Genomic DNA, 27,901 nt, shown 5'->3' with positions numbered 1-27,901 from the left:
GGGTGCACAGGCCACCAGTGAGCCAGTGGGGTCGCTCAGTCACATCCGGCTCTTTGCGATCCCGGGACTGTAAGCCTACCACGCTCCTCTGTCCATGGGATTTTCTCCATGGAGTGGGTTGCCATTTTCCTTCTCCGGGGGAATCTTCCCAATCCTGGGGATGGAACCCAGGTCTCCCTGCATTGCAGGCAGACGCTTTTGCCATCTGAGCCACCAGGCACGGGCCATAGGATGAGTCAAAACAAGATGCCCCAATGTGAGGGAGCAAGGGATACCTGCTCGGGGTTAACTGCCCCATGTGTATGGGTAGGGAAGACCCACACTGCAGCTAAAGTGCCCTTGAGCCCTTGGGGACGGGGAGCCCCCAGAAGACATCAAACAGGAGTGGACCTGAGTGCTATGGAAGGAACACCCCCCCCCTCTCACTGCCCCCACTTCCCCCACCACGGGCCCCAGTCGGACACAAGCCAGCTTGGCTGTGGGAAACCAGCAAGGACGCCCCTTTCCGGGAGGGAGGAGGCTGGCATAGCTCAGCCCAGAGATGCCCAAAGCTGTGCAGGCAGGGATGCTCAGGAGAAAAGAGCCCAAATCCGGCCAGGGCAGGGGGTGCTGATGCCCCCCACTGAGCGGGGAGCTCTGAACTCCAGCAGTTCCAGAAACGCAAGGGGGCTGAGTCCAAGCCATGCCCACCCGGAGACTAACAGTGTGACTGGTCACCCCAGCAAATAGGAGAGACATCCTTTCTGCTCCAATGGCTACTGCGGCTCGGACAATCTTAAAAGAAAAAACATAAATACGAGTATTGTAGAAAACGTGGCACATTTAAAAATTAGAAGGCCAGTAAGACAACAAACAGCTTCCCTGGTGGCTCAGCTGGTAAAGAATCCGCCTGCCATGCAGGAGACCTGGGTTCGATCCCTGGGTTGGGAAGATTTCCTGGAGAAGGGAAAGGCTACCCACTCCAGTATTCTGGCCTAGAGAATTCCATGGACTAGTAGAAAAACCCGTAACCTAAAGATGACCGTGAGTAACATCTCTCTGCATTTCTTCCCCTGTTGTAGATAGTTCAAAGAGTCCTGCAGACCCGGTGGGGCCTCTCCCTCTGCAGCCTGCTGGGTTGGGTGAGCATTTCTGCATGCCCCTGTCACTCTTCTAAAATGTCTTTTTGGAGGGGGCCATGTGGCATACAGGATCCTGTTCCTTGACCTGGGATCAAACCTGGGCCCTCTGTCATCGGAAGCACGGAGTCTTAACCACTGGACCGCCAGGGAAGTCCCGAAAGTGTCATTTTTAATTCGGCCTAATATTCCTTCCATGTAAATGCTGAAAAAGCTATGGTGTTGACTAGCAGAACACTGGCTTGTCTAGTTTCCAAATCAAATTATCCGTCCTAAGGAGGGTTCCCTGAAACCTTTTCCACCAGGTACACACCAAAATTGATCTCAGTTTGCAAAAGAAACTATAGCCTGCCAGGCTCCTCTATCCATGGGATTTTCCAGGCAAGAATACTGGAGTGGGTTGCCATTTCCTTCTCCAGGGGATCTTCCCAACCCCAGGGATCGAAATCAGGTCTCCCACACTGTGGGCAGACTCTTTGCCCTCTGAGCCACAAGGGAATCCCAGTTTACTTCAATATTAAAAATAATTTTATATGGCAGGTAGTCTTTTTCTTTTTTTAAAGGAAGACGTTTAGATCACAAATATTAAACATGATAAGGATACCACTAAATATTAAGAATGGATCTAGATCTTGAAAATGAGTTTTTAAAAAAGCAATTATTAAAATAAGCCCTTGAGTGAAATGTTCACAATCTCAGAGAATTCTTCTCTCAAAAAAAAAGCAATAAACAAAAATCACGTGAATGCCGGGTTATTTTCCTAACCTTTCCAAATGCAGCAATCAGCGGCTGCCTCAGAAAATAAACACAGCCTGCATGTGGTCCCCGCAAGCACGGTGGGCCTGAGAATACAGGGTCTGCAGGCTGGGAGGCCAGCAGGGAAGGCAGGGCCTTGGCTGGACACTGTGACAGGGGAACCACAGGGTGTGCGGGCTGCAGGTGACACTGGCCATGGGGAGACTTCTTGGGGAATAAAACCCCAAGTGACACTTGGGGCCATCTTAAAAGCAAGAGTCGGAGTAGACGGCAGTGGGGAGGGCCTTGAAGATAAAGGAGAGCCTGGAAAGTCCTGCAGGTGCTTCCCACTGAGTACTGGGGTGGCTAAGATAAGCTCCAGGCAGGCAGCCCCCGGAGCTTCCGGACGCAGGGGGACAGAGGTCTGCATGATGCTGATGGTGCTTCCGGGCTGGAGGAAAGCCAAAACCGCAAACACCCTTTTTATTAAGTGTTTTGAAACCAACACATCTCAAAGCACCAGCCTACAGACACTAGGAGAAGACTCTTGAGAGTCCCTGGGACTGCAGGGAGATCCAACCAGTCCATCCTAAGGGAAATCAGTCCTGAATATTCATTGGAAGAACTGATGCTGAAGCTGAAACCCCATACTTTGGCCACCTCATGCGAAGAGCTGACTCATTGGAAAAGACCGTAATGCTGGAAAAGATAGAAGGCAGGAGGAGAAGGGGGCGACAGAGGAAGAGATGGTTGGGTGGCATCAGCGACTCGTTGGACGTGAGTTTGAGCAAACTCCGGGAGTTGGTGATGGACAGGGAAGCCTGGCGTGCTGCAGTCCATGGGGGCCCCAAGAGTCGGACAGGACTGAGCGACTGAACAACAACAACAACAGACACTCAATGAAGCCCGCCCTGAGCTGCGGCTGCCTTCCTGCCCCGGTCAGGCTTCTCAAGCCTCTCCGTCTCCAGAGCTGTCTCTGCCTCCCACCTCTCCAAGGTCCCCGCAACTCAGCTCTGCAGATCGGGCCCTCGCTCCGCAACCCTCAGCGGCTCCCAGCGGCCAGGGAGCGACACCCAGGCCCCTGCAGAGTTGTCATGTGCTCCCCGGGTGGGCACACTGCACTGGCACAAGGCCTTCTGGCCATTCAGAGGCGAGCTGGGGTCTGAGATGCACAGCTCTAGCCCCAGGCTAACCACATACCCCTGGAGCATCCCCTTTGCCAGCCTCTTTAGGAGGCCCTGGCATTGCTGACATGGGCCACGTCTGTCTCCAACCTGGCTCAGCCTTCACAGGACAGCTCGACATGGAGGTCGGCTTTCAGCCCACCCTCCTTCCTTCCGTCAAGAGCTTTCTGGGTCCCTGCCCATCACCCACTCAGCTGCCAGCACCCCCGAGGGCAGGAACCAAGGGGATGACGTTGGCAGCCTGGCTGGAGCACTTCCGACATACGTGAATGAATAAAAAACACGCGTCAGAGCGTCTGTTGAATGGCGGACTGTTCCCCCCACCCACCACCCCTCCGCAAGCAGTGACCTGACAACACGGAGCTGTGGATGGTGACATCATTCTTGATGAAAGGCGATTAAGAGGCCAGTACTTCCTGCCCTTATACAGAAAGAGAAAAGAAGTGAAGATAAAAATTCCCAAGCGACCTCAATGGCTGAAAGTGACGCCCGACATCACAGCAGCATTTTAGGCAAATGCCATGGCCGAGGAGCATCCGCATGGGATAAAAGCTTCAGGGCTGCACTAGACTGGGGCACCCCTTACCTGTCCCCTAGCCAGGACACGCGCATACTTGTCTCGGCCACTCGTGTTCCCCAGATGTATTCACAGGGAAGACCGCACAGACACGGCACACAATGAACACAGGCAGAAGGGGGACAGACCCAAATGACCGGGCTGTCTTTCTGTTAACTTCTGAAAAGGGGGGTGGGGGGCGACTGTCTCACCCAGCACCGTTGTTGTTGCTGTTGTTTACTGGATTAGTTGTGTCCCGCTCTTTTGCCACCCCAGGGGCTGTAGCCCGCCAGGCTCCTCTGTCCATGGGAATTCTCCACGCAAGAATACTGGAGTGGACTGCATTTCCAACTCCAGGGGATCTTCCCAATCCATAGGGATGGACCCCTGGATTGGCAGGCGGATTCTTTACCCACTGAGCCACCAGTGAAGCCCAACCCAGCACCAGCAACACTAAAAATGCTTTGTCCAAACCACAAATCATAGCGCATATCCCCAGTTGTTGAACACACGGTTTCATTCAACTCGATGTTTTTTATAAAGGTACCAACACAACTTTCTTGGCTACATTTCAACCCTACAATGGATATTTTGGTCAAGATACCACAGACACTCAAAGGTGCAACCATTAACATAACTAAATATAAGTAAAAAAAGGTGCAACCATTAACATAACTAACTATAAATATAAATTAACATAACTAAATATAAGCAACAGAGTTGGTGAGTTTTAAGAGTGTACAAACAAAAATATGTGCAACATTCTCTGCATGCCTTAATATATTAGAAACCATCACCTTTTCCACACCACATTTCATCAACATCACTTGCATGTTACCACTCTCTTCTTGGCTCAGAGTAGGAAACATCTCACATAATTCACCTGATTCACTTGCTTAAGCCATACACTAAATCTACATCTGAAAAGGAGCAACCTTTCCCCAAATAAAGCAGTTCTGTTCCGTGTGAGTCCCCCCCCCATTTTATTTAATAAAAACAAGTCTGATCTTTGTGGTGTTTTTTTTTTACCCTCCCAAGCAAGACAACATCTGCCCAATATAAACCCGTGGGTCTACTCTAGTTTAACAAGCAAGCAAACATAGTGGCTAATGCCCATAAGCCCCCAAACGCTCACAACAGAAACTTCTCCCCTAAAATGTGAATGATGTCTCTCAGACCACTCTGCAGAAGCATCCTGGGTAAGACAGACACCCCGAACACACCGAGTTTCTGCCCCAGGAAGAGCTCTCCAGGAGGGGAAGGGGAGATGGGGGAAGGGGGAGAAGGGAGGGGAGAAGGGGGAGGGGAGGGGAGGGGAGGGGAGAGGGAGAGGGAGAAGGGAGAGGGAGAGGGGAGGGGAGAGGGGAGATGAGAAGGGGAGAGGGGAGATGGGAAGGGGAGAAGGGAGGGGGGAGGGGAGAGGGAGTAGAGGGAGAGGGGGAGAAGCAAGAGGAGAGGGAGAATACGGGAGAGGAGAAGGGAGGGGAGGGAAGAAGGGGGGAGATGGGGGAGGGGGAGGGGGAGAAGGGGGGAGAAGAGAGAAGGGGGGAGATGGGGAAGGGGGAGAAGCGGGAGAGGGAGGGAAGCACCTCCAGTAAGATACACATCCCCCTGAACACAGAGTTTCTGTTCCAGGAAGAGCTCTGGAGGAGGGGAGGGGGGCTGGGAAGAAGGGGGGAGGGGGAGAAGGGGGAGGGGAGAAAGGGGAGGAGAAGGGAGAGAGGGGAAGCGGGTGGGGGAGAAGGGAGGTGGGGGGGTGAGGGATGGGGAGGGGGAGACACAACCTGCCCAGTCCTAGCCACCCCTCTCCTCTTGCAGCTTCAGGAGCATCTCCGCTCATCACTGCTGGGGCCACGCACAGAGCAGCCTGCTCAGGACAGCTGGGAGGAGCCAGAGGCAGATGGCAGGCCAGACTCGACGCTGGCTCAGTGCAGAGCTCACTGCACCTCAGAGCTGTGGAGAAACCCACACATGTGGCAGGAAACCTGCTCCGAGCAGGCGTGCGTGCTGTCACTGGAGCGGACACCTGCCTTCTTGAAATGTGTCACTATGCCACAGCGTCTGGCTAACCCTCACCACCTCCTGCAGCAAAAGCCTGCATCCCTGGGTGGTAATCTCCTCCTGAATGTGAGCTTAGCCTGGAATCAGAGTCACAGAAGGCTTTAAGGCGTCCGGCAAAGAGGCAGAAAGGAACAAAGAATCTGCCTTATGGACAGTGTGGTCCTGGCAAAACGGCTCACGGCAGCGGGCGGACCACTCGAGAGTGAGATGAACGATGAAGCAGCAGGCGAGGCTCACTGTAAACAAGATTCATATTCACCAGATAAATGTGGCAGAAGGACCAAAAGAGCCATTCCAAGTGTCACGGTATAGCTTATAGCATGATACTTAGAAGAAATTTTCCATACGGTGATTGAAATTCCATGCACTCCTAAAAGGGAGCTGAACGTATGGTCATTTGCCCGGAGCGGAGGACTGTGGATGAGGTTCGGGCACTATGCACGCAGAGGTTTTTAATGCAGGTTTGACAGCACCCAGCAGACACAGCCTGAACCCAGCACTGGTAAGAACTCCCCGTTCCTCAGCGTGTCTCCAACAGCGTCCCCAACAGCGAGGGGCTTCCGGACACCCCCGTTAATCTGGAAAACACCACAAGTGACCCAGTTTTGGGTCTTAACCTTTTCCAAGCGCATTTGCTTAAGCCAGTGGCGTGACCGTGGTAGCTGCCCAGCAAAACAACTGGCGGCCCTCAGGGAAATACAGGCAGCCCTCAAGGAAATACCACTGCCCATATCCCTCCCACACCTGCCCATCAGGATCTCCGGGGCGGGGAAGACAGGTGTATGTTCCCACATCCTGAACTTCCCTGTGTGCAGCAGTTCCTTGGCTAAGAAAGAGGGAACAACAAAGCGCCCAGGAGGTAGGCCAGCGGCTCCCCCTGCTCCCCGAGTCCTCTGACTCCAGGCAGATGCCAGGATGAGCCTGGGTGTGTCAGAGGAGGATGTATGTGCACCCATGGGGCTCCTGTGACCCTTCTTTGTTCCCTGACAACACGACCCTGGGAGGGAGGCAGTGCCGGCTCTCATCTGTCCGGGAAAGAAGCTTGGCTGCACACAGACAGTGATCGGGGTTCCTGTCCCCCAAGGCACTGCCCTCTGGGCTCCGGCTTCTAAATGATGACAAGATATGTGGGGCCCGAGAAACCAGATGTCTCCACTTTGTGACTCTCGGCAAGGACGAGAAAGACAAACACAGCCAGCAGACGTCACCAGCGGGAGGGAAGTATGTCAACCACAATTCCCACTTTGGGACTGCCCTGGTGGTCCAGTGGTGAAGGATCACCCGCCTGCCAATGCAGGGGACACGCGTTCGATCCCTGGTCTGGGAAGATCCCCCAGGCCTAGGAGCAACCAAGCCCACGTGTGACCACTACTGAGCCCATGCTCCGAAACAACAGAAGCCACTGCAATGAGAAAGCCCACACACCGCAAATAGAGTAGACCACCGCCCCCCCCCAGCTCCCCACAACTAGAGACAAGCCTGTGCAACAACGAAGACCTAGCATAGACCCCTCCCCTGAAAAGAAAACAAAAAAACAAAAAGACCAAACCAACCAACCAGAAAAAAACTGCCCACATTGTTCACAAAGCCTGTTTCACCTTGAGGTGCATACATGCCTTTCCGCAGATCCTCCCAGAACAACCCAAGCTGCACTGGCCACTCGCACCATCAGGACCCTAAGCTGTCTTCAGTCTTTATCAGAAAAGCCACCTTTTTCTTAAGGTGCCTGGAGTGGTTAGGTACTTAAGGGTTAAGGAAGCGCCTCTGCCATCTGGTCAACCTCCAACATTGGATTACTTGTGTGTTGCTGGCTCAGTCAATGAATTCACTGTAGAGTGCCTTTATAATCACTTAAAAAACCAGTATGTGATCTTTTGTGGAGTTCTACATGGAATCTGGGTCTCCTGCATTGCAGGCGGTCTCTTTACCTGACTTAGGCACCAGGGAAGCCCCAGGCATAAAACACTAGAAAACTGCTCTTCTCAGACATACAAGTCAGAATAGTGATTGCCTAGGGATGGAGACAGATGAGAATGGGGAGATTAGACAGAGAAGGATACGGGCTTCCCAGGCGGTGCAGTGGTAAAGAATCTACCTGTCAATGCAGGAGACAGGACACTCGGGTTCAGTCTCTGGGTCGGGAAGATCCCCTGGAGAAAGGAAGAGCAACCCACTGCGGTATTCTCGCCTACGGACCCCCATGGACAGAGGAGCCTGGCGGGCTGCAGTCCACGGGGTGCAAAGAGTCAGACATGACTGAGTGGCCAAGCAGAGAAGGATATATGTTATTGATTTAAGAACTCAATTTTAAAAGCACTCACAGGACTTCCTGGGTATACCTAGTGGCTAAGACTCCATGCTCCCAATGCAGGGGGCCCAGGTTCAATTCGTGGTCCTAGATCCCACATGCTGAGACTAACCTGGCACAGCCAAACAAACAAATAATAATTTAATTAAAAAATATAACTTAGTATAGAGTTTTAAAAGTCCTTACTATGTGCATCATCTCACACGCTAGTAAAGTAATGCTCAAAATTCTCCAAGCCAGGCTTCAGCTATATGTGAAGCATGTACTTTCAGATGTTCAAGCTGGTTTTGGAAAAAGCAGAGGAACCAGAGATCAAATTGCCAACATCCACTGGATCATCGAAAAAGCAAGAGAGTTCCAGAAAAACATCTATTTCTGCTTTATTGATTATGCCAAAGCCTTTGACTGTGTGGATCACAATAAACTGTGGACAATTCTGAAAGAGATGGCAATACCAGACCACCTGACCTGCCTCTTGAAAAACCTATATGCAAGTCAGGAAGCAACAGTTAGAACTGGACATGGAACAACAGACTGGTTCCAAATAGGAAAAGGAGTACGTCCAGGCTGTATATTGTCGCCCTGCTTATTTAACTTATATGCAGACTACATCATGAGAAACGCTGGGCTGGAAGAAGCACAAGCTGGAATCAAGATTGCCGGGAGAAATATCAATAACCTCAGATTGCAGATGACACCACCCCTTATGGCAAAATATGGAACTAAAGAGCCTCTTGATGAAAGTGAAAGAGGAGAGTGAAAAGTTGGCTTAAAGCTCAACATTCAGAAAACTAAGATCATGGTATCTGGTCCCATCACTTCATGGGAAATAGATGGGGAAACAGTGGAAATACAGGTTCAGTCCCTGGGTTGGAAAGATCCCCTGGAGGAGGAAATGGCAACCCACTCCAGTATTCTTGCCTGGAGAATCCCATGGACAGACGAGCCTGGTGGGCTACAGTCCACGGGGTCGCAAAGAGTCGGACACGACGGAGTGATAAAGCATGCACACAGGGAGGTATTCTTTTGCCTATTGGAAAACTCAGGTATTTTTTTGGGCTCCAAAATCACTGCAGATGGTGACTGCAGCCATTAAATTAAAAGACGCTTACTCCTTGGAAGGAAAGTTATGACCAACCTAGATAGCATATTGAAAAGCAGAGACATTACTTTGCCAACAAAGTTCCGTCTAGTCAAGGCTATGGTTTTTCCAGTGGTCATGTACGGATGTGAGAATTGGACTGTGAAGAAAGCTGAGCGTCGAAGAATTGATGCTTTTGAACTGTGGTGTCGGAGAAGACTCTTGAGAGTCCCTTGGACTGCAAGGAGGTTTAATCAGTCCATCCTAAAGGAGATCAGTCCTAGGTGTTCATTGGAAGGACCGATGCTAAAACTGAAACTCTCACATGAGGAATGGACCACGATGACTTACACACAAGCGGACTTGGGTGCAAAGGCGTCACAGCACAGCAGTGTCTGCTGCATGAATACTCCGGAAGCACCATAAACGTCCACGCGGAAAGGATCTGTTACCCACACAGTGGACCATCCAGACCTCGGAGCATCGTGGGGTCGTTAGGACAAGTCATGAGTCAGACTTCAGGGCGCTCAACAAACTCCACTTTCATGTGTAAACGTTTACACAAGCACCTGTTTCTAAAAGGAAACCTAAGAGAGTAGTACTGACACGGCCGCTCTTCAGAGAGGCAAAACGAGGGGATGGAGTTGGGGTGGGAAAAAGGTTGATGGATTCCATGCAATTCCCTTTTGAAAGTGAATATTGGGACTTGCCTGGTGGTCCAGTGGCTAAGAAACTGCGCTCTGAATGCAGGGCGCCAGGGGTTCCAGCCCGGGTCAGGGAACTAGATCCCAGGTGCCACAACTAAGACCCGGCACACCCAAATAAATAAAAGTAAATACTTAACGACAACATGAAAAGTGAAATGGTTTCCCACATCCATGTGTCACTCTCAGGACTGATAAATGCAGAATAAAAAAATCACACTTGGAGAAAACTGTAGCTGGTATTCCAGCAGCCACCCCTAAAGAGTGCTTGTTTTGACCACTGCGCAGTGAGCAAACCCTTTGAGGGCACTGCGTAGAACCCTTTGGGGTCACCGCAGCTGACCGCTCCCGGGGGACCAAATGTGCTGCTGACCCCGGGAACACACCACACCGAACCCCAAAAGCTTCTCTTTATAAGTGCAGAGGTCGATGAGGTGACCCCAAAGAAACGCTACACCACGGCAGCATCTCTCTCGTCCCCTCCACCCCGAAGGGCTCAGAGACAGCCACACCGGGACACTCGTTTTCTGATTTACCAGGACAATCGCCTATTCCATGGAGCAATGAGGCTGCTCCGTTAATGCGGCAAAGAAAACTTTCTCCTTCTTCACTTTCTGAACCTCCTCCGTGGATGCTATTTTGGTTCCCCCAAAAAAATCCTTTGGGATATGTCTTCAAGTCTGTACTAAAAACTGAAGTGCGAGGGGAGGTCAATTTACTTTTTAAAATTTACAGCCAATCTTGGAAAAGACTGGACTAATTCTGTTTAAAAAAGGCAGGTCAACACTGTACTGTGAATGAGCCAACTGTGAAATACCAAGTGGAGGATTATTTCTCTATATAAAAGCAGTCACGGGAATTTCTTGGCTGTGCAGTGGTTAAGACCCTGGTGCCATCACTTTGGGGCCCTGAGTCTGATCTCTGGTCAGGGAACTAAGATCTTGCAAGAATTCCATGGAATGCTCTAGGCAAGAATACTGGAGTGGGTAGCCGTTCCATTCTCCAGGGGCTCTTCCCAACCCAGGGATCAAACCCAGGTCTCCCACATTGCAGGCGGATTCTTTCCCAGCTGAGCCACCAGGGAAGTCCAAGAATACTGGAGTAGGTAGCCTATCCCTTCTCCAGGGGATCTTTCCAACCCAGGAATCGAACCGTGGTCTGCTGCACTTCAGGCAGATTCTTTACCAGCTAAGCCACCAGGGAAGCCAGCAAGCTTTGGAGCCAGTGTGGCCCAAAACAATCATCAATACCTCTGAGCTGCCCAGCTGTACTGTTCTAGTTCCTGCGTGTAAAAGCATCAGGTCCCCAGTTTCACTCTCTAACCCCCTCAAATTATCCCAACTCCTATTCACAATTTGCTTTCTAAGCAAGTACGCTTGCCCGCCCCAGAGCTCAGCACAGTGCTAGAAACACCTGGATGTCCGTGTACATCACTCCACGTTAGCATGAGACCCGAAAATCCGGTAGCCTGCCACCTTGTGTTAAAACTGGGCCATGACACTTTGCTTCATTTAGAGAATCAGCTATTGCCAGGGATAAGATTTAAGGAATCAAAATCACTTCATAAGTCAAAAATTAACACTCAGAAGTAATTAAAAAAGGAATCTTGTAAGAACTGACCGTTACCAGGAACTCTACTCAATACTCTGTGACAAGCACAGGAAAAGAATCTAAAAAAGAGTGTGTGTGTTTGTGTATATGTATATGTATGTATAACTGATTCAACTTGCTGTCTTTTCCAAAGAGTCGTCCATTTGCATCAGGTGGCCAAAGTATCGGAGCTTTAGCTAAGTTAACTATACTCCAACATAAAACTAAATTTAAAAAAAAGAAGAAGAAAAGGAAATCTTTCAAATTTGTGAAGTTGGATTCATCCTTGGCCAAGAGCGGAATCACTCATGTACTTCCTAAGTGTACACGCTCACACATGTTTACACACACACACACACACACACACACACACGTCCACATCAGGACTGTCACAGTTGACACAGGGCAGCCAACAGACTCCACGCTTTGCTGGCCTGCTCATCTCTGTCCGTAAACAAGGCTTGACACCCAGGTCTTACCTTTTCACCACCAGCTTCAGGGTCTTATGCGACCCCTTCACCAAGCAGATGGCCTCCTGTCTAAACCCGGACAGACCGACATCATTGATGCCCACGATCTCGTCTCCGGCCAGCAGTTTGTCCACGGCCGCAGCTTTGCTGCCTTCTTCAACCTGCAATGCAGAAAGAGGGTCCATGAGCTCCCCCCACCGAATGAGCAAACCAGTCCCCAGGACGCAGACAGGAGGACGTGTCGGTGACAGCTCTGTGACACCTACCTGTTCTCAGACTGGCTTCAGAACGACCCAGGAGTAAAGGGATCCAGCTTGGGCCCCGATTCCCTGTGGGAGACCAGGGATGCACCCTTCTCCTGGTCTGTACCCCTCATCCAGTCTACATCTGCAAGGCCTACCTTTTACGGAAGGGGCAGCAGAGTACACACACACTCAAAAACACACCAGAAACAGGGGATCCAGACGGACCCCTTTGCTCTCCGGATCTCCTTCCTCCAAAAAAAAAAAAAAAAAAAAAGATGGGTGTTTTAAAATTATTGACAAGTTATGTCTCACCCATCAATCCTGCACGTAGAGCTTCCCTGGGGGTCCCGTGGTTAAAGAATCTGCCTGCCAAAGCAGGAGACACAGGTTAGAGCCCTGGTCAGGGAAGAGTCCATGTCCCACAGCGGCAGAAAGCTTGTGCACGACAACCGCTGAGCCTGGGCTCCAGAGCCCAGGGGGCTACAACTACTGAAGCCCGTGCGCCCAAGAGCCCGTGTTCTGCAACAAGAGAAGCCATCACAATGAGACGTCCACCGGCTGCAAGTGGACAGGGGCGCCTGCTCGCCACAACTGGAGAAAGCCCACGTGCACCAACAAAAGACCCACCAGAGCCAAAAAAAATAGTTTTTTTTTAAAGTCCTGCACCTAGGACTTTTTCTGTAACAGGTTTCTTTCACTGTTTTGTTTTTTTTTTTATTTCTGTAACAGCTCTATTTAGCTATAAGTCAAATACACGCCAATCCACCCATGTACACACAAATGAATGGACTGTTAGTTGTATTCAGACTCATCCAACCATCACCACCCACCCAGCTGAGAACAGGCTTCCTAAGCCAGAAGAAACCTCGTGCCTGTCAGCAGTCACTCTCCAGCCCTCCCCGGAAACCGTGTACGTGTACGTGTACACGTGCGTATTGTGGACACTTGATATACACAGTCATACAACAGGTGGGCTTTTGTGTCTGGCTTCTTTCACTCATGATGTGTTTTCCAGCTGCGGCCGTGTTGACCTCTGTTGGAACTCTGTTCCTTTTTAGGGCTGAGTGATACTCCATCGTACCAATCAACCACATTCAATTTATCTGTTCATCAGAGCTGGATATATTTACTTTGTTTCTACTTACTGGGCTATTCAGTCAGTTCAGCTCAGTAGCTCAGTTGTGTCCAACTCTTTGCCACCCCACAGACTACAGAACGTCAGGCCTCCCTGTCCATCACCCACTCCCGGAGTTAACTCAAACTCATGTCCATTGAGTTGGTGATGCCATCCAACCATCTCACCCTCTGTCATCCCCTTCTCCTCCTGCCTTCAATCTTGCCCAACATCAGGGTCTTTTCCAATGACTCAGCTCTTCACATGAGGTGGCCAAAGTACTGGAGTTTCAGCTTTAGCATCATTCCTTCCAAAGAACACCCAGGACTGATCTCCTTTAGAATGGACTGGTTGGATCTCCTTGCAGTCCAAGAGACTCTCAAGAGTCTCCTCCAACACCACAGGTCAAAAGCATCAATTCTTCGGCACTCAGCTTTTTTTAGAGTCCAACTGTCACATCCATACATTTGGCTGTCAGCCCCCCTTAACACTTGTATACATATGTTTGTGTGTGAATATGCATCCTCACTTCCCTTGGGTGTACAACTAGGAGTAGAATGTCGGGGTCATATGGTAACTAGCATAAACATTATGAGGACCTGCTAGACTACTTTTTTTTTTTTTTAATTTATTTATCTATTTCGCTGTGCTGAGTCTTAGTTGCAACACATGCCATCTTCCGTCTTCATTGTGGCATGGGGTCTTAGCTGTTCCTGACCATGGGATCAAACCCGTGTATGTAAAACACTCCCTACTCAGAGTTACACACAGTATGTACACAAGTGGACTGACCTACTCCTTAAAAGGATTTTACAACTTTTATCCTGAGAATTTTCAATCTGTAAATCCTTAACCCAGCTTTTCTTATATAGTAATAATCCAACTAAGCATCGAGTAAGCCATCAATTAACCAACCTACTTTCTGTACCAGTGCCCTGCAAACTGTGTGCCGTGCTTATTCTCTCTGTCGTCTCCAGCTCTTTGCTACTCCATGGACTGCAACCAGCCAGGCTACCCTGTCCATGGGATTCTCCAGGCCAGAATACTGGAGTGGGCTGCCATGCCCTCCTCCAGGGGATCTTCCCAACCCAGGGATCGAACCCAGGTCTCCTGCACTGCAGGCAGATTCTTTACAGTCTGAGCCACTAGGGAAGCCCAAGAATACTGGAGTGGGTAGCCTGTCCCTTCTCCAGCGGATCTTCCCGACCCAGGAATCGAACCGGGGTCTCCTGCAGTACAGGCAGATTCTTTACCAGCTGAGCTACCAGGGAAGCCCTATGACCCATGAATCAAACCCAGTCAGCTAGGACTTCCCTGGTGGTCCAGTGGTTAAGACTCCGTGCTCCCAATGCAGGAGGCCCGGGTCCCATCCCTGGCCAGGGAAGATCCCACATGCTAGGTGGCGTGCCCTCCCCTCACCCTCCCTGCAAAAAATCCAGCCAGCTGTCTTTTTTTTGTTTGGGGTAAATAAAATTTTACTGGAATACAACCACACCCATTTGTTTATACACTGCTACAGGAGAGAATGGAATAGTTTGGGGCCCATAAAGCCAAAAATATTTACTACTTGGCTTGTTACTTAAAAAAAAAAAAAAAAGCTGCCAACCCCTGTTCTACACCAAAAAGCCATTCTTTTTACAAACTGCTAGGAAAACTAGTGAAAAAGATGACTGTTTATGTGCATACCAGGGTACAATTTTGGAAGTTCACTGTGCTCCCACTATATGCCAGGGCTGACCTGAAAATCAGTTCCAAACCTCACCAGGCACTAAAGCAAGGAAACGTTCCTCCTCTGGGGGTTGCAGAGCTGGAAATGAAGCCACTGACAGGCTCAAGGATGAAACCACACGGTACTTGGACCCGTCTCTCCGCCTGCACCCGAGGACAACTCAACCCCTCCTTAGGGTAACAGAGTAATTATTTATTGCAAGTTGACCATAAACAGAACATAATGAACAAAATGACCACTCCAAACAGAACTATGAAGCAATTCGTTTGGCTAACAACTGGTTTCCAAGTCTAGACGATTTTTAATCCCAACGTAATGACAGATCCCATCGTTAATAAGCTTCCACTCGGCCAAGATTACACACTCAGTCAGAAACAGCCAAGGTGAAGGATATGTGGTGGAGAGTTTAGGTTTCGACATGCCCCAGCTGGGGGTGCCCAAGGGCTATGTCCAATCGGAGGGTTGGTGGGCAGTTAGCTGGGGTGGGCGGGAGGTGGGAGTTCCCGGAGGAAAAGATGGAGTCAACAGCAGAGGAAGGAACTTAAAAGACTGGAGAGGCGGGGATGGAGGCTGCCCACACAGAAAACAGATCCATGAACAGCGGAGGACAGAATCCTTGGGCTGCCTGGCAGAGAAGGATGAAGGAGCAGGAGACGGAGGAGAAAGAAGGGATGGGTGTCCCCAAGGAGACAACAACCAGACACGCGCAGAGCTGGTGAATCTGAGCATCACAAGAAAGCCTTTAGGTGAAACCATGATACTGAAGGAACCTGCAGGGTCTCAGAACAGGTTCTGAAGGTAGCCCTTCCTACAGAGAACTCATCACCTGTAACAACTCGGCCACGACCTGGTGAGCTTTTCCGCCTCATCCCCACAAACCCTTGCACGTGAGACTCTCTCAAAGCGCTGTCATTAACGTCTGGCTAAGGGACTCGCCTGGAGGTCCAGTGGCTAAGACTCTGAGCTCCCAAATGCAGGGTGCCCAGGGTTCGATCCCTGGTCAGGGAACTAGATTCCATGTGCCACTACTAAAGATTCTGACCACTGCAATGAAGACGGAAGATCTTCAATGAAGATCTGGCTTGGTCAAATAAATTAAAAATTTTTTGAACAAAAGTCTGGCTTCACCCCGAAGCCCAAATCACATCGTGTTGCTTCCCTTCATCTGCAAAGACTTCCCAGCTCCTGCTCCAGCCGCAAAGACCGCATTCCAAGGCAGCCTGTCTGCCTCATCCAAACCACACTCCACCTACACTCCCAGCAAAAAAAAAATGGCTCCAGGTTTGGGAGACAGAGTAGCCGGGGATCTCTGCCTGCCTCGGCTTCCTCGCCAAGACAAAGCATTTGTCCAACATTTTTCACGCTCATGGCGAAGAGAGTTGCAAACGAGGCAGCTTTGAAGACCTCGGGTCTGTACCCTTGACACCATCAAGCTTCTCCCATGAGGAAGACTTCATTAGGCTTGAACCTGGTGAAGCCCAGACTTGAAGCTGGCCCTAGGGTCCCAGAAATACGGCTCTGCCCATCAGCTGTGTATAGTCTACAGTGCATTACACATGATGAGTCACGCCTCAAACGCATCGTGCATTGCACACACGCAGGCTCCTTTTATTGCCATCCTCTGTTTAACAGTCAAGATAGTGCTGGGCATTGCCAGTAGCAGAGGGCACCGTCTGCAGGAGCCACAAATGGGGCAGTCCTATTCTACAACCACCGGGCAAAGTTCTCGGTGTCCTTTGCTCAGGGGGAAAAAAAAAAAAAAAAAATCCCTTTACAAAAAGGCAGGCAGGCAAGGACCAAGGAATCCACACCCACCCATGATGCCTGTCCATGTACCCCGGTCAGAAGGAAAGCCCCAAGCTCACTCGCCAGGCTGAATATTCCGGTTTGGATTGTTCACTGGAATTCTGTTTGCCAAACTCCTGTTGAGTTTTTAGGGCTTCGAAGTGTCCAAAAATGAGCAGACTGCCTTGCTATCCTGATGGAAACATTTACTCTGGCAACAGCAAGAGGGAGGGAAAGGGGAAAAAAAAAAAAAAAAACAGTCCATGGAAGTCTTTTTGAAAGCAAGCTTTCGTATTTCATCCAACGGATGTTGTTACAGATGATCGAAGATACACCCACCAAGGGCGGGGGGGAGGGGGGGACCCCAATTCTCATGGGAGCCAGGACTCACTCAGGAAGGGACCGAGTCAGGGCAGTGGGGGTGAGAAGGGAGGGGCTCGAGGCTGGAGATGAAAGACCTTCACCCCCAGACAGCAACTTGAAAGGGCCAGCAGAGATGGGGGTGGACATTTCACGGGAAGGGCTCAGGACCCGGGCCCATCTGAAGAATGTCAGCCTGGAAGGCATGGCACCCTGGCAAGGGGAGCCTCTGAAGATAAGGCCAGAAAGAGGAAGATGAGGAATTTGACCTTGAGTTTCAGAAGCCGGAAGGATACCCTGGAGGCAGTGGTGGGGCGGGGTGGGGGAGGGGGTCCCAGAAGGCCCGGCAAGGGAAGCAGGGGAGTGACCCTGTATCATGCGAGCAAATGCGTCTAGCAGCTTCATCCTCTAGGTAGAGAGGAAAAAGCATCTCTCCTGCCCAGAACACATCACAGATCAGCAGCCACACATGCTCAAACCAAGACAGGGCAGGGAACACGAACGTAAGCAAGGACTCTGGCAGCTGGGAAGGCAGGTCAAGGGACATATTCATTGATGGACATCAAGGGCCGCTGCAGGAAAGGGGTGTGCAGTAGAGCTCAGATATGGAGCTTTGATGGCCTGGGAAAATCGCAACCACCGGAGATCAGAATGGAAGGGGGAGGAACGTTTAGGTCTGAGATCGGATTTCAAAGGCCATGAATCACAGCCGTGACTTATCAGCTATGACTCGAAAGCCATCCAGGGGAGAGCATAAGACAGCATTGGCTTCTACGAGCCAGGACAGTCACTGCTGTCACCTCCCCGGTCACCCTCCCAAGCTCCCTTGTCTCCAAAGACAGAGCTGAGTCATCCAGGAAGAGGATCCAATTGCGAAGCAATCAGAGAGCTCATCTTTGGTAACAGAGAAGCCCGTGGTGGGGGGGGGCGGGGGGGGGGGGGGATCAAAAACCTCCACTGAAATGTATCCAGACTTGCACATACACTCATCACTGGTCTCTGTCTCCTTGGACAATCTCGGGGAGTATCTTATCAGCAATCTGTGGAATTCAAGCTTCCCAGGAACTCTCAGTTCAGTTCCCATTCTTTGCACTCCCATGGACTGCAGCATGCCAGGCTTCCCTGTCCATCACCAGCTCCTGGAGCTTGCTCAAACTCATGTCCACTGAGTGGGTGATGCCATCCAGCCATCTCATCCTCTGTCGTCCCCTTCTCCTCTTGCCCCCAATCCCTCCCAGCATCAGAGTCTTTTCCAATGAGTCAACTCTTCGCATGAGGTGGCCAAAGGACTGGAGTTTCAGCTTGAGCATCATTCCTTCCAAAGAAATCCCAGGGCTGATCTCCTTCAGAATGGACTGGTTGGATCTCCTTGCAGTCCAAGGGACTCTCAAGAGTCTTCTCCAACACCACAGTTCAAAAGCATCAATTCTTCGACGCTCAGCTTTCTTTATAGTCGAACTCTCACATCCATACAGGACTACTGGAAAAACCATAACTTTGACTAGACAGGCCTTTGTTGGCAAAGTAATTGACTTTGTTGGCAAAGTAGTTGAGTGAAGAATCCCATGGACAGAAGAGCCTAGCGGGCTACGGTCCACAGGGTCGCACAGAGTTGGACACAACTGAAGCGACTTAGCACAGCACACATGTCCTGAGCGTCAGCTGACTATTTCATGGGGGGTAATTATTTAACACAAAACGTACTTGATGGCAATCTGGTGTCACAACTGTGCACAAAATATGTCTTGAACATTTAAAATGACCTCGACTCCCAGATGTTTTAGTAGAATCACTTCCCAAAGAAAAGCACTCCTTGATCTTGGCTCTTTCTTGTTCCACATCATGACACTCCAATCTCCCATAATGTGCCATGAACATGCCACAAAATAGTGCAAATCGAGCATGCAGTGCTTACGATATTAAATGATGAGTTAATGGGACCTATATGATGGCACAGCCTATCAGTATTTGGCATCCTCTTAAGGAAAAGTAGCTTCTGCATTTTAGGCTAGAAAGTCACTGGAATATCTGTTTAGAAAGGAAAGTGAAGTCGCTCAGTTGTTTCCAACTCTTGGCGACCCCATGGGCTGTAGCCCATCAGGCTCCTCAGTCCATGGAATTTTCCAGGCAAGAGTACTGGAGTGGGTCTCCATTTCCTTCTCCAGGGGATCTTCCCAAACCAGGGATTGAACCCGGGTCTCCCGCATTGCAGGCAGACGCTTTACCATCTGAGCCACCAGGGAAACACCAGGGAAGTTTAGAAAAGAAACTATGTAGTTTTTTAGATGTTCAGTACATACATTAAGAAGGGTGTACACTGTTTACAAAAGCCAGGACATGGAAGCAACCTAGATGTCCATCAGCAGACGAATGGATAAGAAATCTGTGGCACATATACACAATGGAGTATTACTCAGCTATTAAAAAGAATGCATTTAAATCAGTTCTAATGAGGTGGATGAAACTGGAGCCTATTCTACAGATTGAAATAAAGTCAGAAAGAAAACCACCAATTCAGTATACTAATGCATATACATGGAATTTAGAAAGATGGTAACGATGACCCTATTTGCGAGACAGCAAAAGAGACACAGATGTAAGGAACAGACCTTTGGACTCTGTGGGAGAAGGTGAGGGTGGGATGATTTGAGAGAATAACATTGAAACATGTATATTACCATATGTGAAACAGATCGCCAGTCCATGTTTGATGCATGAGACAGGGTGCTCAGGGCTGGTGCACTGGGATGACCCAGAAGGATGGGATAGGGAGGGAGGCGGGAGGGGGGTTAGGACGGGGGACACATGTACACCCACGGCTGATTCATGTCAATGTATGGCAAAAACCACTACAATATTGTAAAGTAATTAGGCTCCAATTAAAATAAATTAATTTTAAAAAAAAAGAAGGGTGTACACACTGAACTGTGTACAAATTCTCAAAACAACCAATAAAACTTTAATTAGAGAGGAAAATTACTTTCCTCGTGCTTGACAAAATGTTATCTCGAAAAACAAGAAAAGTGGTAACCAACTCCACATGCAAAGAAAAAAGCCTAAGAAGAAACCCCAAAACCCACCTCATACATTTCAGATTCAGATGAACAAGTCTGTATTTAGTCCCGAACATAAGACTGCACCCTGAAGATTCTAACACACTCCCTGCACTCATTGCCAAGGTGAGAGCTGCATCACACGGGGCCCCAAGACCAAGAAAGGTAGACATGGCCCAGAGAAGCAGACAGACCCAGGCTGATGGACAGAGAAGGCCAAGAAGAAGTCTGAAAGACCTGGAGGCATCAGAGGCTGCAGTTAGCAACCAGAAGTCCACAGAGAAACAGGAAAGACGCTGACTGCTCAAGAAGACCTTTTAAGAAACATAATTTTTTTTTTTGGGTGGGGGGGTCTTCCCTGGTGGTCTAATAGATAGGAATTGCTTGCCAGTGGAGGGGAGATAGGTTCAATCCCTGGTCTGGGAAAATCCCACACGTTGTAGAGTAACTAGTCCCATGGGCCACAACTATTGAGCCTGTGGTCTAGAGCCTGGGAGCCACATCCACTGAGCCCACGTGCTGCAAGTATGGAAGCCCCAGCGCCCTAGAGCCCATGCTCTGGAACACGAGAAGCCACCACAGTGAGAAGCCCGTGCACGACAAATGGAAAGCGACAATGTTAGCTGCTCAGTCGTCTCCGACTCTTTGTGATCCTGTGGATTCTAGCCCGCCAGGCTCTTCTGTCCATGGGATTATCCAGGCAAGAATACTGGAGTGGGATGCCATGCCCTCCTCCAGGGGATCTTCCCCACCCAGGGATGGAACTTGGGTATCCGTAATTGCAGGCAGATTCTTTACCATTTGAGCCACCAGGGAAGCCCACCTCAACTACTGGGTAGCCCTTACCTGCCACAACTAGAGAAAGCCCTTGTGCAACAAGGAAGACCCAGCACAGCCAAAAACAAATACATTAATTGTTGTTCAGTCGCTCACTCCTGTCCAACTCTTTGCGACCTCATGGACTGCAGCACGCCAGGCTTCCCTGTCCTTCACCATCTCCCGGTGTTTGCTCAAACTCATATCCATTAAGTCGGTGATGCCATCCAACCATCTCATCCTCTGTCGTCCCCTTCTCCTCCTGCCCTCAATCTTTCCCAGCATCAGGGTCTTTTCTAATGAGTCAGCTCTTCCCGTCAGGTGGCCAAAGTATTAAGAGAGCTTCAGCTTCAGCATCAGTCCTTCCAATGAATATTCAGGACTGATCTCCTTTAGGATGGACTTGTTGGAGCTCCTTGCAGTCCAAGGGACTCTTAAGAGTCTTCTTCAATAGCACAGTTCAAAAGCATCAAATACATAAATAAAACAGTGCAATTTTTAAAAAAGAAACGCAAAGGGAAGGAAATTTGCATCGGGGGTCAGTGGTAGCAATTCAGAACCCAAGCCAGACTTGACAGGGAACCCCAATAGGACTGTTCAACTCTGAGCCCAGAGCCCACAGCCTCCTCAGGGGAAGACAAAGCCCAAGGTACATGCCTCCTCTCCAGGAGGGGTGAACGTCCAGGGCCTCAGGGCTCTGCGGAGTCCTGACCCTCAGGGACAGCACAGCACTTCGGAGAACACAGGCCAACCCGTGGAGGGGACACTGTCTGCAGGGCAACACTCAGGGGGCATTTTCGGAACACCCCTGCCTGGCGAGGGGAAGTCACAATCCAGGAAAAAGGTACGCAGAGGACACCCATTTCAGTGCCATGCCAGTTAGCAATGTAGTGCGTCTTAAGTGCAAATCACCAGTCACCAGCTGAGTGGTGATACTGGGGCTGGACATGGGGACCTTTGGCTGGGGTGGGGGTGGGGGGGACAGGCTGTGCCTCAGGAAGTGTCGTCAGCAGAGGGCACCAGAGGGACATTGGGGGACAGGGCTTCCCTCTGAAGTCAGCCCTGCTCCCGAGACAAGGCAGTGTCTTCACTCTTTTCAAACCAATGGACTGCAACACGCCAGGCTTCCCTGTCCTTCACCATCTCCCAGAGCTTGCTCAAACTCATGTCCATTGACTCGGTGATGCCATCCAACCATCTTATCCTCTTTTGTCCCCTTCTCCTCCCACCTTCAATCTTTCCCAGTATCTGGGTCTTTTCCAAGGAGTCAGTTCCTCGCATCAGGTGGCCAGGGTATTGGAGTTTCAGCTTCAGCATCAGTCTTTCCAAAGAATATTCAGGATTCACGTCATTTAGGATGGACTGGCTGGATCTCCTTGCAGTTCTGTGGCTCAGTCGTGTCTTGCCTCTTTTCAAACCAATGGACTGCAGTGCGCCAGGCCTCCCTATCCACCGCCAGCTCCCAGAGCTTGCTCAAACTCGGCGTCCGCCGTGTCGGTGATGCCATCCAACCATCTTCATCCTCTGTCGTCCCCTTCCCCATCCCGCCTTCAATCTTTCCCAGCATCAGAGAAGTCACCGGCCTCAAGTCCGGAAGTGGTGTCACTGTTCCTTCCAGCTGCCGTACTCTTCAGAGCTCTCTTTACCCCAAGGAACACCTAGTTAATCATTCTTCACTAAGTTAATAATAAGGAATCGTCTGCTGACAGTAATTCTTTATACCCGGGGTGGCAAACTTCTGCACCAAGACAGCCATATGGTAAGTATTTGGGGGGGGGGGGGGCGGGGCGGGGCGGGGCGCGGTCTTCCGGTCTCCATGGCAATGGCACAACCCCGCCTGACAGAGGAGCCGGAAGGGGCGTGTTGGAATGCGGGCAGTGCCCGGAAGCCTGCCTTCTATTAAGCAGCCCCCGTTCCAATTACTGCGCGCTTTCTGCTTCCCAAAGAGACCCTGCTGCTCCTGCAGCTGCTAAGTCACTTCAGTCGCGTCCTACTCTGTGCGACCCCATAGACGGCAGCCCACCAGGCTTCCCCATCCCTGGGATTCTCCAGGCAAGAACACTGGAGACCCTGAGGGATAGACAATTCCATGTGACAAGGACGGCAATGGAGGCATACATGGGCCCCAGCATTACAGAGCGGGGAGCAGTCAGACCAGAGGATTCGAGGAGGGGCTGATGATCAGGGATGCTTTCACAGAGATGAGGGCGAAGGCGCTAGGACTTCAGACTGAGCCCTTCCACTTCACTGCACAGTTGGGAGAACTGAAAGCGTTCGTGGCTCAGTCACGTCCGACTCTTTGCAACTGCATGGACCATAGCCCGCCAGGCTCCTCTGTCCATGAGGCTTCTCCAGGCAAGAATACTGGAGTGGGTTGCCATGCCCTCCTCCCCCAGGGGATCTTCCCAACCCAGGGACTGAACCCAGGTCTCCAGTATCACAGGCAGATTCTTCACCATCTGGGCCCAGTAGGGAAGCCCGACTGGAGAGAACTGGAGAATGAAGCCCACTTTAGTGTTCTGGGTCTGTTTTCCACTCAAAACAATTCGGACAACAGTTGGGCTGGGGGTGGGGCGGGGCCTGACAACCCAAGACCATGCGAAGAATAAAAGGGAGACAAATTACAAAAATATGTTGCAAATTCAGAGTCTTATGCAAGTATTATTTACAAAACACGTTATTTAGAATTTGCTGGCATTCCAATCAGGACTGCAACCCAGGGGAGGATCCTGGACTTTCAAGTTCAGTGACAAATGGTCCCCACTCCTAATTAATAACACGAGGAAAGGAGATGCTTAAGTGGCAAAGGGAGATTGCTCCGTTTACATACACCCCAAAGCTATTTGGATATACTGGTTTCTAAGTCCTTGCATACCACACTGTTTGGGGGGAAAGCAAACCCCAAAGTTCAGTTATCCTAGAAGCTCTTACTGTTTATTCTCAACCTACAGTTTCTTTTACCCGTGATGACCTACCATACAGCTTTACAGAAAACTTTTAAAATACAACACGTCACCATTCACAAATTGGGGGGGGGGGTGTCTTACAAAAGTTTCACTTAAATGGGTTATGTGGAAACTAAACCACACGTCCCCCATTTGAAACACACACACACACAAATGCAATTTAAGTTCTCAAGCTAAGACACAAATACCTCTCTAAAAAATGTCATCGTTTATATGTGTATGCTCATGGCTGATTCGGGCTTCCCAGGTGGCAGTAGTGGTAAAGAACCTGCCTAGTTCTTTACTAGTGGTAAAGAACGTAGGAAACATAAGAGACGGGTTCAATCCCTGGGTGGAGAAGATCCCCTGGAGAAGGGCAGGGCAACCCACTCCAGTATTCCTGCCTGGAGAATCCCATGGACAGAGGAGCCTGGCGGGCTACAGTCCATGGGGTCAGACAGTCACACACGACTGAAGTGACTTTAGCACACACGTACGCACGGCTGACTCAAGCTGTTGTACGGCAGAAACTAACACAACATTGTGGTGCAGTTATCCACTAATTAAAGGAAAAAGATGTTATGGTTTACAGTCTGTGGTTTTTGCAGTCGAGCAAAGGGGAAAAAAAGCAAATATGCCTTCTCCACAGTTGGCTCTCTGATATATGTGCTATATGCACAGGTCAGGTGTTCCTAACTTGGGCATAGCTCTGGGTCCTCTTGGTTAGAATGGGGACTATGTTTTCTAGAAACTCTATTTCCATATATTTCATTAGATTGGGTCCAAAGGAAACTTTGTCCAAGGATAGAAGGCGGAAGCTACGGTTTTCCCAGCAGTCATGCATGGATGTGAGAGTTGAACCGTAAAGGTTGAGCGCCAAAGAATTGATGCTTTTGAACTGTGGTGTTGGAGCAGACCCTTGAGAGTCCCTTGGACTGCAAGGAGATCCAACCAGTCCATCCTAAAGGAGATCAGTCCTGAATATGCACTGGAAGGACTGATGCTAAAGCTGAAACTCCAATCCTTTGGCCATCTGATGCAAAGAGCCAACTCATTGGAAAAGACCCTGATGCTGGGAAAGGTTGAAGGCAGGAGGAGAAGGGGATGACAGAGGATGAAATGGTTGGATGGCATCACTGATTCAAGGGACATGAGTTTGAGCAAGCTAATTTCCTTTAGGATGGACTGGATGGATCTCCTTGCAGTCCAAGGGACTCTCAAGAGTCTTCTCCAACACCACAGTTCGAAAGCATCACCCGATGTGAAGAGCTGACTCATTGGAAAAGATCCTGATGCTGGTAAAGATGGAAGGCGGGAGGGGAAGGGGATGACAGAGGATGAGATGATTGGATGGCATCACTGACTCCATGGACTTGAGTTTGAGCAAGCTCCGGGAGATGGTGAAGGACAGGGAAGCTGGGCCTCTCCTGGTAGGAAGATAAGCAGTGATGGGGGGTGAAGAGAAACTGGAGGCCACTGGGCACTTGTGCATCACTTTCACCTTCTGTCCTTGTCTATGGGGTCGCAAAGAGTTGGACACAACTTAGCGAGTGAACAACAAGTTTTTTAAAATTGTGCTTTAACCCATCCTACACAAAATTTATTGTCACCCTTTTTTTCAATATACAGAAACAAACTTACTTTCTATACGCTATGAACAAACAACCCCAAAATAAAATGAAGAAAACAATTTCACTTCCAATAGTCTGAAGAGGCAAAGAAATTCTAGTGATAAATTTGATAAGAGTGAAAGTTGCTTGGTCGTGTCCGACTTTTTGTGACCCCATGGACTATACACTCTGTGGGACATTCTCCAGGCCAGAATACTGGAGTGGGTAGCCTTTCCCCTCTCCAGGGGAATCTTCCCAACCCAGGGATCGAACCCAGGTCTCCCACCTTACTGGCGGATTCTTTACCAGCTGAGCCACAAGGGAAGCCCAAATTTGATTAAAAAGAGGAGGGCAAAACTTGAACCCCGAAAACTACAAAACACTGCTTTGGAAGAAGTTATCTAAATAGCTGACAGGGCATGCCACAGTCACAGACGGAATTGCTGACGCTGTTATTTAATAAGATGCGTCACCCATTTTTAAGTGTACCGTTCAGCAGCGTTCTTTGTAATTACATGATGTGTACGTGAGCCCTAGGAATTCACCTTGCAAAACCGAAACCGACACCGGATCCATCAAGCGTTTCTCCCAGTCCTTGGCAACAGCCGTTCTGCCTTTCTGTTTCCAGAACCCGACTCCTGCAGATGCCGTGTGTAAGTGAAGTCCCACCAGACTGTCCTCTGGGTCTGGTTATAGCACTTGAGGTTCACGCACATGATCGCAGGCCATGTGGAGCATCCGTTATCTAACACTAATATTCTATCATATGTATATGCCGCTTTCCCTTTATCCTTTCACCTGCCGATGGAAACCTGGGCTGCTTGAAACACCAGCAACTCTCATACACAGTTTATTGTTGTTCTGTTAGTCGCTCAGTCATGTCTGACTTTTTGCCACCCCCATGGACTGTAGCCAGCCAGGCTCCTCTGTCCATGGGGCGGATGCAAAAATTGCTATGACCAGTTGGGAAAACAGGTGGAAAAACCTTCAAGTCTCCTAGTGTTCACCAAAAGACCTGTGTAAGAATGACCACCCCAGCACCACCCATACCAGCTAAAACACAGAAAGAAGCCAAATGTCCAGCCAAAAAAAAACCATGGGATACAGACTTCCCTGGTGGCCTACTGGCGAAGACTACAAGCTCTCAATGCAGGGGTCTCTGGGTTTGATCCCTGGTCAGGGAACAAGGTCCCACATCTCACAACTAAGATCAAAGATCCTGTGTGCCCTGCAACTAAGACCCAGGTGCAGCCAAATAAACATTAAAAAAAAAATAATTAAAAAAATAAAATAAAATATGGATGGGCTAGCTGAACACTGGGATACCTCAGCACGTTTCTCCCCCAGGTACCAGTGATGTTCAGGGCTGGATATTCCTCTGTGACGGGGCTGTCCCTTACCTGGAGGATGTCTATGATCGCCATTCCTAGTCTCTGCCCACTGGATGTCAGCGGCATCCCCCACCCCCACCACCGCCCCAATAACATCTGGAATGTCCCCAGATACTGTGCAGTATATACCCTGAGGGACAAAAGCTATCATTCCCAACTGGGAACCTCCGCTTGAGAAAGGATAAAGTGCCTGCTACACTCATGACAGCCCTCGGCGGAACATACAAACAGGAGACGGGACAGCTCTGAAACGCCCTTCCGACCTCCTGGCCTGTGAAGACGCATCCACCACGGCAGGACGCCGGCAGCCTCCTGCCTCCCACAGAATGTCTTGTGAGAACTCCCCTGGTGGTCCAGCGGTGAAGACCCCGTGCTTCCAATGCAAAAGGCACGGGTTCGACCCCTGGTCAGGGAATCGGACCCCACAAGTCATGCCACTGCCATGCAACGTGGCAAAGATCTCCCACCAGCAATGGGAGAGAGGCTGGCTGATCAGGCCGAGTGGAGGCCCTGTGTTCAGTCCAGTCCCACCGTTGACCAGGCAAAACTAACCACTGTCGCCTTGCTCTGGACACCGTGCATGCGTGCTGACTCACTGCTGCTAAGTCGCTTCAGTCATGTCCGACTCTGTGTGACCCCACAGACGGCAGCCCACCAGGCTCCCCAGTCCCTGGGATTCTCCAGGCACGAACACTGGAGTGGGTTGCCATTTCCTTCTCCAGAGCGGGGTCTTCCCGACCCAGGGATCGAACCCCCATTTCCTGCACTGGCAGGTGAATTCTTTACCACTGAGCCACCTGGCAAGCCTCTGCACATGATGAGCTTTTGCCCGAACATCACAGGCCGGAGACAAAGAAGCGTCTGTCATTTCTCCCCAGAGAAATGGTTCTTTCTTGCCTCCCGGCTGTGTTGGCCTGGGGTCCCCTCTACTCACACCTGCACCCCATGTCTGGCTCACTTCCACTAACCCTCCTGGGCCCCCAACACCACATCCACTCGAGAACCAACAGCCGCCTCCCAGCCTCCCGAATACCCTGCTGCATTAC

At 50.1% G+C, this 27,901-nt stretch overlaps 1 protein-coding gene across 5 annotated transcripts in view; it reads right to left on the bottom strand.

The window, feature by feature from the left end:
• SHROOM2 (shroom family member 2) overlaps positions 1-27,901 on the bottom strand; it is a 152,797-nt gene that overhangs the window by 68,983 nt on the left and 55,913 nt on the right. For all 5 annotated transcript variants that reach the window (XM_044937498.2, XM_044937497.2, XM_025277277.3 and 2 more), the window contains exon 2: positions 11,817-11,968. In XM_044937498.2, the coding sequence (XP_044793433.2) occupies positions 11,817-11,968 (152 nt within the window). The remainder of the gene's footprint in view (positions 1-11,816; positions 11,969-27,901) is intronic.

Source organism: Bubalus bubalis, chromosome X, assembly GCF_019923935.1.
Source record: "Bubalus bubalis isolate 160015118507 breed Murrah chromosome X, NDDB_SH_1, whole genome shotgun sequence".
Lineage (NCBI taxonomy): Eukaryota > Metazoa > Chordata > Mammalia > Artiodactyla > Bovidae > Bubalus > Bubalus bubalis.
The sequence above is the reverse complement of the archived record's forward strand: the minus strand, read 5'-3'. Positions and strand labels throughout refer to the sequence as shown.